The sequence below is a fragment of the Hibiscus syriacus genome, unplaced genomic scaffold, assembly GCF_006381635.1.
Source record: "Hibiscus syriacus cultivar Baekdansim isolate YM2019G1 unplaced genomic scaffold, ASM638163v2 tig00020298_pilon, whole genome shotgun sequence".
Taxonomy (NCBI): domain Eukaryota; kingdom Viridiplantae; phylum Streptophyta; class Magnoliopsida; order Malvales; family Malvaceae; genus Hibiscus; species Hibiscus syriacus.
In genome coordinates, this window is record NW_024062487.1 from 2,631 (window position 1) to 15,867 (window position 13,237).

The 13,237-nt window shown below is 33.9% G+C and overlaps 1 protein-coding gene and 1 pseudogene across 2 annotated transcripts; both read left to right on the top strand.

Moving 5' to 3' along the window:
* Positions 1-3,042: 3,042 nt before the first annotated feature.
* Positions 3,043-4,093, top strand: LOC120209818 (annotated as a pseudogene).
* A 5,354-nt stretch (positions 4,094-9,447) lies between these two features.
* On the top strand, positions 9,448-10,879 carry LOC120209810. 2 transcript variants are annotated; one of them, XM_039208713.1, is made up of 4 exons: positions 9,448-9,568; positions 9,686-9,806; positions 9,928-10,265; positions 10,344-10,879. In XM_039208713.1, exons 2-4 carry the CDS (start codon positions 9,696-9,698, stop codon positions 10,579-10,581), a joined length of 687 nt encoding a protein of 228 aa, XP_039064644.1. In that variant the 5' UTR covers positions 9,448-9,568; positions 9,686-9,695; the 3' UTR covers positions 10,582-10,879. The 2 variants fall into 2 exon arrangements, with proteins under 2 accessions (XP_039064644.1, XP_039064645.1); XM_039208714.1 differs by lacking the exon at positions 9,448-9,568 and having other exon boundaries at positions 9,706-9,801.
* Positions 10,880-13,237: the final 2,358 nt, after the last annotated feature.

The window sequence follows — 13,237 nt, forward strand, 5'->3', positions numbered from 1 at the left end:
TACTCTTTTATTCCTCAGTTGTTGTTTGCTACTGTCTAGATCACTTTTGTTAGTATTTTCAGAATTACAGATTTCTTGATAATTTACTCACCTGGATCTTATATTTATAATGAATTGATTAAAAACCAAACTTCATTCAGGAAAAAGGAAATGCGAACCCGAGTTTGCATTCTCTTTGTAATGATTGCATTCTCTTTGTAATGAATGCATTCGCTTTGTAGGTTTAAGGTGTTAATAATTGCTTACTACTGATTTGATACACCACTATGCGTTTTAGTGGTGCTATTAGTTTTGTTGAATTGTTTCATATATTCGATTGCTAGAATTTCGTACTGAGTTGATCACCAAGTTCAAGCTATGCTTCTTATAGGCATCAAATTAAATTCATGATATTGGTTGCAGCCTTACAAAGTTGATCATGCACCCTATTATTTTGGAGTGTTTCAGCATATGGTGTTGTACAAAAGGTGCCTTGTGACATTTCTAGTTTATGTAACTGAATATGTATGTATTTTAATGTAGGCCTTCAACAATTCAACTGCACCCCCTTCAGTGCAAGCTACTTTCCATTGCATATTTGTTGTTAGCAAGTTCTTACAGGTAAATGAATACTCTTGGAGTTTTATGTCCTTAAACTGTATATAAATTATTCCAATGAGAAGTAGTCTTGCAGTGAAACTTACACATCTAAAATTTTGAAACAGCCTGGAACTTTTGATCTCGTGGGTACGATTATCTATGATATAGCTCTATCGAGGAGGAGTTGAAAAGAGAAGCACTACAATTAATCTTGTAAATGTGATTTTTTTTATTTTCTCAGACTACTTTTTTGTTAATTATGTTGAAGTACATTACATTTCACTTGAATATTTGTAAACTTTGATTTATTTATGTAAACTATTTTTACTTAATTCGAGTCGTAATTAAATTTTATGGTGGTTATTATTGGATATTGATACATGATATTAAATTTGGGTAATAAATAACATAAAATAACATTTGCAAACCAGGTTGGTTTAGCGGTGTTTTAAGATAAAAATCAGTTTTAATTAGCGGCGTTTTAAGATAAAAATCAGTTTTAATTAGCGGCGTTTTTATAATAAAATGCCACTAAATACATAGTCAATACCGACGTTTGTAAAACAAAACGTCACTAAAGTTCAAGATCTGTTGCGGCACTTATATAGAAAATGTCACTATATACGTAGTCAATAGCGGTGTTTTACATTCACAAACGCCACTATATATAAGAACATTTAGCGTCATTTTTGGGAACAAACTCCACTAAAGAAAAGATAAGTAGTGGCCTTTTATGTTCACAAACAAGTTTGCCGCGTTTGTTTTTACGCCAGAAGGGTTTTTTACGGGGCTTAAAAACGCTGCTATATGACTAAAAACGCAGCTAAAATCTTGTTTTGTTGTAGTGTTGCTATGATAACTAACATTGACAATCGACATAGAATGTAGTTGCTGCTGCTTCTTCTCTTTATTTTTCAACCACAAAAACCGTAGAGCAAGCTATTATCATGAACATGAACATGGTGGATTTTCAATCTCAGTTCCATGGTGGATTTTCAGTCTCTGATATGATATCGATTATGAGTTTCGAATCATATATGATTGCCCAATCGTGATTCTAGTAAGAAATTGAACTGCTTGCTTTGAACGGAAGATGATGAAAGTTGTAGTTTGGATGTAATGAATGTATGGTGAAGGTATGGGTTGGTAATGGCATGAAATATGAAAGATGGATTGAAAAGAAAATGGATTGTGACCCTCTAACTATATGGAGTTAGGAATCAGAAATATAAATAGATGGAATCGAAGTGGAAGTAGATGGAACGTGACCCACTGCTATAGATGAGCTAGGAACCAACGCTATAACAAAATGAAATGGATGAAGACAACAAGACTATCTTGAAGCCGATAAAGTTCTACAAGAGAACAAGAATGAAAGCGACCTCTCAAAGATGGTTTTATATATTCAAGCGTGTCTACAAATGATCCCAAAGGTGCCTATTTATAGTGTTTCTAAGTAGCATATGAAAAGACACAAAAGATGAAAATATTCTCATCAATTTAGCAATAAAATGCAATTGAATGCTTTGTCTTCTTATCTTCATGGTTGGTTGAATATTCTAGATCATTTTAGGGATGAATCTAGACAATTTGAAGCTGAATTTGGCCTTGATTTTGTCCAAGGGGTGGAAGACTCTTGCTATTCCATGCTGAAAATTGTCTTAACAAGTGAATTAAATCACCCTTCATTGCATGCTCCCTTGAAGAATATGAACAGCCCTTGAACTTAGATGATAATAACCAGCTTTGAATGCCTTGAATGGGTGAATTAAGAGTCCTTCAATGGCTTGTCACTTGGCTGAAGTTGAAAAGACTCTCCCTTGCCTCAAACTCATCCAAATCATCCATGCATAAAATTCCCGTAACAAAATTCCAGCCTGCACTATCTTCAATAAATCGATCATATCTCAAGCTCTCGATATCGGATTAAGGTGATTCAAAAGGCGTTTGAAAGATAAGAGATAGATGAATAATTTCCAATTGATTTCTAGAACTAAACACATCTGTATCACATCCAGAATTGGAAGATATTCTGACTGATATTCTTGCATATGATGAAACCATTCAACTTCTCTCAAACACCTAGACACAAAGGTGAACTTTATTCAATATTTATTTGAAAACATGCATGAAACAATTAAGAGTTAATTTAATAAAAGAACTAGTTTGATGAATGAACTACTTCCCTAAATGAACTAGATGTTTTAAATGCAATGAATGCTTGAATGAACAACACACTTATTAAATGCAATGAATGTTATGCAAACTTTAAATTCTCATGCAGAAGCAACGTAAAGTGTTCCTCCCTTATTATTCCTCCTTCATCACGTTCCAAACTTGATGTAAACATACTCTCCATGCTTGCTTGAAACTCCTTAGCCCTTGCTCATGTGATGGGGTCACTTGGGTACTTCTTCGGGTCTTTGCTATTGGTGATCATATCAGTCTCAGTTCCATCTTCCAATGGACTTGGATTGGCTGTTTGAGTTCCTAAAAGGCATGGTGAAGCCAGTGGCCGCCCTTGACGTGGTTCTCATAGCAGTGATCTTATCTTTCATGCAAAATCTGGGTTTGGAAAAAGAGATGCTTTATTCCATTTTCAGAGATTTTCTTCAGCTTTCCATTATTGGGTTCGTTCTTCAGTTGATTTTTAACCAGCACAACAGTGGTTGGATCCTTCTTGCTTATCTTTTCATGGTTTGTCTTTTCAACTTTTTCATTAGGCTGTTTTACTGGATCGTTCTTCGATTTATTTGATCGTTGAGCAGAAACTTGCTTAGCAATTAATCTGCAATTTGGGACATTTGTTTAGATGGATCTTGCTTATCAATGTTCATGATTGCCTTGTAAGTTTTACTAATGGAAGGTTTCGGTTGCAGGATACACAGCAGGGCAACGTGCTAAGCATGTGCCCCGAGGGAAGTATGTTGCTGGGGCATCTATCCTGGCAGGAACAGCGTTGACCATGTTTGTCTTGTTGTATTAAATGTTTTCCCTTTTACCCCGAGATACATTATCCCGGTCGCCGGAATGATGGTCGGAAATGCTATGACATTAACCGGAGTTACCATGAAACGAATTCGAGACTATATCAAGATACAGCTGAACCTTGTGAGTTCCATGTTCCAACTTTCACTGTACCAAGTTCCTGTCAATTGTTTTCTGCAATTAGTACTCTGTTAATGGGTTGGCTGTATCGGTGGAGACGGCGTTGGCGCTAGGGGCGACACCGCGTCAAGCGACACTGGAACAAGTGAAAAGATCACTAGTGATTGCACTCTCTCCGGTGTTGGACAATGCCAAAACGGTGGGTCTAATATCGCTTCCAGGGGCAATGACAGGGCTAATAATGGGAGGGGCATTGCCATTAGAGGCAATTCAACTGCAGATTATAGTGATGAACATGCTAATTGGTGCATCTACAGTTAGCAGCATCATGTCGACTTACCTCTGTTGGCCTGCTTTCTTCACTAAAGCAGTCCAGTTGGAGACTAAAGTCTTCTCTTCAGATTGAACAGTTCCAATATTTTCATTTTGTTTGCTGTTGGAAATTGTAGAACATATATGTAAGATTCACTGTTCTTTCTTTGATATGATTAATTCCAGATGCACCAGTTTAAAAATTAATGACGATGTTGATGTGATATTTTTAAATTAATTTTTTTACTTTTTACTTAACGAGTATTTTATTATTTTTTAACAAGATAGAGAATGTTAAAATCGAACCTAAGTCCTCTTAAAAGAAAGCCATGCTTATTTTATGAGTAGTTAGATGTTTAATAAAATTTCTAAGTGTTTTCTATTTGAAATTTGATGTATTTATTTTCTTCAAAAATTGATATATTTATTAGATAGTTTATTAAATGTAATAAAAAATAATTTACAATTGAATTTATTGTTTTTCTCTTATAGTTTTTTTTTTCAATACTTAATACTAAAGAACTGGGCCTATTTCTTATTATAGATCTATTGTTTCTTAATTCCATGGATTAAATCTTCTTACAATTATAAAAAGAGAAAAATAAAAAAAATGGTATCAGATTAAGGAATTCAATACTTCTATTTTTAATTAATTTAATTTAATAAAAAGTAAAAATAAATATATTTTTATATTTAAAAAATCTAATATCTTATTCCATTAAATTAATTCGTTGTTGGTTTAACCTGAACATATTTATTACAAACAAGTTTCATTCTTCATCTTCATATCTCAAAGGTGTAAACAGAATTGATTAAATCTCAAGATTAAACGCACAAAATAGGAGCAAAAATCAAAGAAATTGAGAATGAAAAATATTTCTTTAAAAAAGAAGAAGAAAAAGATATTTCAGGAACATCACGTGAGAGATGCAAGTACAATGGCTGGGCATCCCGTGATGTAATTTCTAAATTTGAAACAATATTTAAAATTAAATTCCCCCGGGCTTTGTATGTATGTTTGTAGGAACAAAAGAATTCATTAAATGCTTCGTATGTCGTGTATCTGTTCTTGCGGTGCTAAACAAAACTTAAACTTGTCTTCTTCTTTCCTTTTTCCATAGGGTTTAATCGAAATAATTTCAATAATTATAAAAAAAAAAGTAGAGGGTTGAAAGTTTGGCATTTTTACCCAAAAATACCCTAACAACGAAATATTACTTGCCAGGCACCCTGTCTCCAAATATTATCGATTTAGCACCTTCTCTGACAAAGCGTGGATCATGAAGCGCGCTTTCGCGGGGTTCTGTCTTAGCTGGCACCACGCTGAAAAGGCATGGATCATGAGGCGCGCCTTTACGGGATTTTGTATGAGCTGGCGCCACATTAGAAGGCGTGGATCATGAAGCGCCTTCGTGTTGTTCCGTCTGAGCTGGGATAAATCCAACCGTCTGTCATAAATATCATTCAGCCATATGTTTGCCTCCCCCTATAAATACCCCCTCTCTTTCAACTCTCACACCACAAACGAAAATATTATATTTATTCATTCTATCTATTATTCTATCAAGTTTTAAGAAGGTATAGTTATCATTTTTAGAAGCTCAATTTTTTATTATATTATAATCATTTAATAGTTTATTATTTTATTATATTTTATTGTATTAATTTTTTATTAATTTTTGAAGTTATAAAATGGTAGGTGGGTTGTTGCGTTTATATGACAATCATATCTCGAGTCATTTTATTTATGGGGAGAACTCAAATTCATATACCTTAAATACTTCTGAAAGTCGGTATACGAGATCCACAAAATGGTTATAGTCTTAACATATATAATAGAAGGCTGCTATGACATGGGATCATAGATACTTCAGAGCTTGAAAAATCTCACAGTCGCACCACCTGTCTTGTAGATTAACTCTGAACGAGTCAGCTTCAATCCCTTGAAGAGATCGTGGCATTTATGTGACACAAAATAATTCATGGGTTCGAGAGAAGCTTGTTACAGACATTCCATTTGATGCAACAATTTTTTTTTGTAGATTTGCAATTAATATTAGGTGATAAGTATGATCGTTTTGTATTTAAGTTAGAGCTTGTCCCTCGAGCTTCGCAAAAAGAGCTCCCAAATGAAAATAAGTCGTTTTAACCAAAATTGTTACTGGTAAATTACACGCCCCCTTTAAGGTCAAATTGATAGCCTCATCCAAGTTCGTTGTCATGTGTCCATATCGATATCCATCATCGTATGCATTTGTCCATATTTCATATTGACGAGGCTAATGTAATTGTACCCTTTCTTATTTTTCCTCACAAATCTTGAAGCATAGACTTAAACGTTTGAGGTAATTGTTCGTAACCTAAATGTTAAATGTAGTGCTTACTGTTAACTTTCTATAAAAAAAATGAAAATGATTGAGAAATGAAATTAGGCCTTTTGACATACCCAAGCTCACAAGTAATTGGCGCTCATCATTCTTCTTGAACTTTCAATGATAGTTTACGGCAATATGTCGAATACAATACCGATGTTGGACATAGGGTGGCTGACACATTGGACTCAAAAACTCTACTGTTGCTTTGATCCCAGCCCTGCGATATGAAATGACACATATTTTTCCTCGTGACAACATGTAATTAAGCGTAAGTTTTTTAGGAAAAACCCCCAAGAATATGTATCTTCTTCTTCAATAAGGTTAAAAACAACTAGAAGAATGTTGCAATTATCATATTGGATAATTCTCAATAACAAAACTTGCTTGTATTTTCTATACAATAATGTCCTATCAATTTGAACTACGGCCTTGTAGTATTTTTCAACATTAATGCACTGTGGGTAAGTCCAAAAAAATGGTAGAATTAGTATCGATCACGAAGCACTCGATCATTGTGGTATGCATGACAAGTTTTGAAGTTAACTATTGTCCCAAGATTTAGTCTACGCATTACCCTAAACCAACTTGGTAGCTCGTTGTAAGACAAATCTCACTCGTCGTGAAATTTGGGCATTTTGCTTTGCCTTCCATGCTTTTCTGTAGGAGACAATGTACATATATTGAGAATATAACTAAAATCAGTGCCGCAATAGCTATATGAGAGCTTGCTTTGACCATGGGCATGATGACTTGGCAGATAATGTCGGAGTCTGAGTTGGGATGGTCCTGGTTGATCCCTCTAGCACAACATGTATGAGGACCTTTGTATATTGTTAGTTCCCATATGTTGTTTTTCCTCTTCCTCTTCAATACACGAACCATCCAGTTACATTTGTTATCACGTTAGACATAGTAGCAGACATACTTTTCGGTGGTGGATCGGTCGACTTTGGAAAGAACAGAATTGTTAATGTTGTAATTTTTAATTGCAATCACGTTTTTTCTTTGGATGGAAACTCCATTCTGATATATAACTCACCATCACTGACTGATGAGTTAAATATGTAGTCACCGCATTAGGCATATCCGCAAATTTTGGACCGTACATTGCACTATAGTCAGCATCATACATGTTTGTTAGAGGTTTCGTGTGTACTGTATTTGTGGGAACTTCATCTACATCATCATCATCGGAGTCCATATTGAACTGCGGTGATTCTGGCTCAACGAATAGTACAGTCTTAGCACCATCCGCACATGGCTCACGAAGAGGTTCTTCTAGTGGAGATAAGGGTACCTATGTGATGTCGATATTTAGGTCGAACAAGTTGGTGGTTGAATGTTTTCCCCTTGAACTTGAAGGCATCGTGTCATATGGGTTTTGAACTAAGTGTTGTGTCATAGGCATCTCTACATTGAGGTCGAAGAAGCTCGTAGTTGAATGTCTCCACCTAGAACTTGAAGGCATCGTTTCAAATGGGTACTTAATAGATTGTTATGTCAAGAGCATCTCCATATTCATGTCAAATAAATTTGCTGATAAATATCTTCCCCTTGAACTGGAAGTGATGTTGCCATACAAATTGTTCGTGGAGCCACCTCGTTTGAGATCGTAACAAGTTGTTGATAAATGTTTCCCATTAAACTTGATGGGATGATACTATGATGTGGATTTCTCATTAATGAATTAAAATCATTACACATTACTTGAGTTGGGTTATCAACTTGATCAGCTTATTGAGCTAGCCCATAGTGGGAGTACAATGACATACCGCGAACCACATACACTTCAATAAATGTGGCATACATTTGTGTATCAGCGTCTAAATTTTGATTCTAAGCATCAATAATCATAGCAACATCGTCATCGTTGGAGAGTTTGAATGTTGTATAAGTTAACGAAAATAGTGCAATTGGAAATATGTACTGAAGTAAGGACAATCTTCTAATACTTCCAACATGAATCTTCCTTAAACTTTTGGAGATCAGCTCCTCAAGAGTGATGTTTCTCTTGAAGAATATTCTGAAAAAAATGATTTGATGTGAAGACAACATCGATTTCATCTTCCCGAATTTCTCCATCATAGTAAACAATAGTTGAAATATGTCTTATTTTGAGAGTTTGAAAGATTGAGAGTCCTATATTTGCAAAAATAATAGCTGAAATACACCTAATTAAATAAATATTATACAAATTAAAATATAAACTAATGCTAAAAAATATAAAAAAAATCATAATATTTTAAATAACACAATTTAATATTGTTACCGTATCGACAAAATATCTCGAGATATAATCCCGCCTTCCATTTTACAATTGTAAAAATTAATAGAAAATAATTAGTACAATAAAATTTAGTCAAATAATTAAATATAAAATAAATATAATATAATAAAAAATAATTTTACATTCTAAAAACTATAACAAAATCTACTTAGCTTGATATAAAGAATTGATATAATGAAGAATGTGAAAGTAATTTTGATGTGGTTTGACGTTTGCACTTGGAGGTATTTATATGGGAGGGGTTGGGTGAATAGCCGATATTTAAAGCTCGGGTAATAATAGAGTGCACAATAATTCAAGGTGAATAATGGAAGGTGTGCCTCACGATATACGTGTCAGATTTCCCCCAAGAAGGCGTGTTTTATGATCCGAGCCTTCCAACGTGATGCCAGTTCGGATAAATCCCCGCGAAGTCGTGTTTCATGATTCGCGGTTTGTCAGAAAATGTACTAATTCAATAATATTTGGAGAAAAAGTGTATGACAAGTAATATTTCGTTGTTAGGGTATTTTTGAGTAAAAACGTCTAAAAGTTTCGACAGTGAAAAAAAACACTGAAGAAAAATAAAATAAATGGCCAAATATTCTGGTTTAGTGGATGAACATATGAAGCCAGCTGATGATAGGATAAAAGAGTCCAAGCATTGCCCTTGGATTTCCAACAGCAAAGATTCTTCTTCATAAGAAAAAGAAGAAGAGGAAGAGGAAGAGGAAGAGGAAGAGGAAGAGGAAGAGGAAGAGGAAGAGGAAGAGGAAGAGGAAGAGGAAGAGGAAGAAGAGGAGGAAGAAGAAGAAGAAGAGAGGAGAAGAAGAAGAAGAAGAAGAAGAAGAAGAAGAAGAACCCGTTGCTTTCTGCAGGCTAAAGCTTACTTTTTTAGGCAATTTCATACGAAGTTACTAAAATAAAGGTAAGATCTTTGCACAATGCAAATGAAATAAAGGTTGGTTCTTTTATATATATAAATGATTTGTGCTTGTTATTTGCAAGCTTGATTCATAATCTAATGAGGTTTTCTTCTGTTTAGTGAAAAGAAGATGGGGGGAGAAGAAGGTATGAGGACTGTGGAGTGCTTGAGAGGAAGGCTTCTTGCTGAGAGACAAGCTTCCAAATCTGCTAAAGAAGATGCTCAACTTATGGAAAGTAAGGTCAGCTTCTTAATCCATCAATTTGGGTGTTTTATTTTAACCGTTATTCCTTATATTTCAATGTTCTAAAGGAAAAGGATCTGAAATTTTTGCTTGATTCTTGTTGTTCTTGAATCTCAAGTTGCTTGAACTTGAGAACAAACTCAAACAAGAGACCAAATTAATGAACAAAGCTGAGAGGAGGGTCAATATGTTGAAGAAAAAGCTTGAATCCCTCAAAATATTGCCTGATTTAGAAGAATCAGAGCGATCAAGCTCATCTCAGAGCTCTGCAATTTCCAGTGTTTCATCTGCAAGTAGTTCAGGTACTAAACACCCTCCAGAATCTGCTTCAGAAATCCCAGAAATTGTGAAGGAAAATGCATCAGACACCAAATCCGGTACAAAGGAGTCCTCACATGAAAAATCGAGCAGTAAATCAAGTTCAAGCCATGAAGTTCCTCAGATTGAACATACAAGGTAACCCACATTTGTCCTACATGCAATATACTAAATAATTAACTCAAATTGATCACTTTGTACCATCAATTTCACCAGTTCTTCAAGCTTGGAGCCTTCATCAATGGAGACAAACAGGACGAATTACGACGACGACGAATATGTCGATAACTCATTGGCATTGGTTCCTTCGGAGCTCCCGGAAACAAAGCCGGCACCTGAGGTACACATAGTCAGCAAAAGTGTAGGTGAAGTTCTTGATAGTCTAAGGCCTGCAAGGGAAAGAATTCAGAGCTCAATGGGAAGAAGACAAATGGTTAGAGTCGGACCGTCTTGAATTCATCAAAGTAAAACAGCAATGATTGTCCCATTTTTAGATAATAAAACAGCCAGAGAACAGATGTCGTGTTTTCTTGCGTTGGAGCAAAATGGCAAAGACAGATTATATTTAGTGTAGTGTTAAAGTGCATGATAATGTAAGCTCTGTAGTTGTATATTTATATTTGCCTTTAATCAGATTGTTTTGTTGGTGTTACAAAAGTTTCCCTCCACTAGCATGTGATGTGGGGATGTGACTCCATTTAGTACATTGATTTGGACCCCAAAGTTTTGGCCTCGTCCACTTTTCCATTTCCCCCATTCTACCAAAGATGTATAATGCACCTAAACTAGTTATTTTAGTTCTTTTTTGGAATATTTTTATTATGAATGAGTATGAATTAGGTTGTTTGTGTTTTTCAACCCGAGTATTTATATCTTTCATCCGAAATTCGACCTGATTCGAAATATATATTTATAAAAATTATTACTTTTATTCAGTCAAAATAAGGATCTAATTGAAAAAATAATATATAGAGGAGTATTATTATAATTATTACTAAATATATAAGGTATGATTGCATTGTTTTTTTTGGATCAGGTCGGGTCAGGCCGGTTCTAGTATTTTTCACTATAAATTCGAACTCGACCCGAACATATATTCTAAAAAACCCAACCCGACAGGAATCTAATTTTTTTATAAAAAAAACTCGACCCAGTAGGATCAGGTTGGGTTTGAGTCTGTATCTATCTCTAATTTTGATCCCATAATTTTATTTTTGAGTAAAAAGATCCCTCTAAAATACAAAATTTTTTATGTCCTGTTTGGTCGGTGCTAAGGATTCACATGCAGCTTATCACGTGTTTTGAGTTAATATCTATGTCCTGTTTTTGCCCCCAAAAAGTTAGCTGGTGGGGTTAAAGAATAAAATCATAATCAATTAAGGTATTTAAAATGTTTTACTTCCTTTTCTCAGGAAATTTAAAAAAATAGAATATAGAAATTTAATATTTTTTCGTTCCAAAAAATTGAGTATATAAAATTTTCCCGTTCTTCTAACATATTATGTTAATTTTTATAATTCTTTTAAAATAATGAGAATGCACTTGCTCTCTTACGAAGTTTAGTGCACACGTTCATGCTCTCACGATATACATTGGTGTGTAAAAGAATTATTAACAAATAAATCTTAAAAATAAAATAAAATAAAATTATAGATAAATTACACTAGATATTACTCCCTTTATCCTATTAAATATGTCCATTATTGATTTTTTGTCAATTTTTTAAACTTTGACTCATTATTTTTACAATTTATTATTGATAAAAATATGAAAATATATATTTTATAAACTTTAAAAAATAGTTTTTAAATATATGTTTTTTATAAAAAAAATTAATTATTTAAAATATTTAAAATAACAATGATTAAAGTTTAAAGGTTTGATTTTTAAAAAGTCAATAATAGACACAATTAGTGGGACAAATAGAATATTTAATTTAAATGAAGTATCGTTTATACTATTGAACTTTCAATTACTTCATTATAACAATAAGTTTTAATTTTTTATATTATTGAAACATTAAAATTTAAGCGGAGTGATCGATATGAACAAAACGTAAGTCATTTATTCATAATAAACAACATCATGCACTCTATATGTAACACCCCAAATTCTAGGTTAGTAGTTTCGGGTTAACTCGAGAGGTATGCGGATCTCGTGGAGTTCGTAATTAAAATCGTTGGACCAAGTTTTGGCTTAATTGGGTTAGAATTGAGTCCTAAAAATAAAAAAGGATATTTTTGCATAAAAGATAAAATATGAAGAACCAAAAGTGCAATTAGACCATTGGTAACAATCAAGGCTAATATTTTGGGTTTTATATCAAATGGGGCATGTGTTTTGTGTCCAAAAAGCCTTCTCTCTTTGTCTTCTTAATTTTTCTTCTTCTTTCCCTCTCTAAGCCTCCATAGCTCCAAGTAGATGGTAAGAACATATCTCCATACTCCATTAGGCTTTTAATATGTCTCAAACACTTCATACAACCTTTTGTATGTTAAGAAACCCTTGCATCTTTTGTTGGATAGAGAAAAAGAGTGGAGAATCAACAAAGTCTTGGAGGAGAATGGTAGCTAGCTAAAGGAGCTTCATTTTGAGATTCTAACATTAAGGTAGTGTATTTCTAATCTTTTTGGTGTTAAGGCTTTCATAATCATGAAGAGTTTTTAAGATTTGGGTATTTAAGCATTTTAGGGTTTTTGCTTGTTTCATGACATAGATGATGTTTTTGTTCTTTAGATTGTGTTTTTAGGGTGCTAGATGACCATAAGTAACTCCCCTAAGCTTTAGTACATGACTTGGGATCAAAATAAGACCTCTGGGATGATTTTTGAGTGTTTTTTAGGCTTAATTAAGGAATTTTTAGGGTTTGAGTATCGATACTGGATGAACAATATCAATACTAGATGAACTGGTATGATTTCTAGGTAGTTTCAACAGGAAGTATCGATATTGAGGGAAAGAGTATCGATAATACCCCTCTGATATTGATACTGAGGGTATCTAGTATTGATATTGGGCCTTTTTTTTTTAGCAAAACATAAGCTATTTTTTGTACCAATATTCAAGGGGTACTGATACTTGACTAGGGGGTATCAATACTACATATAGGG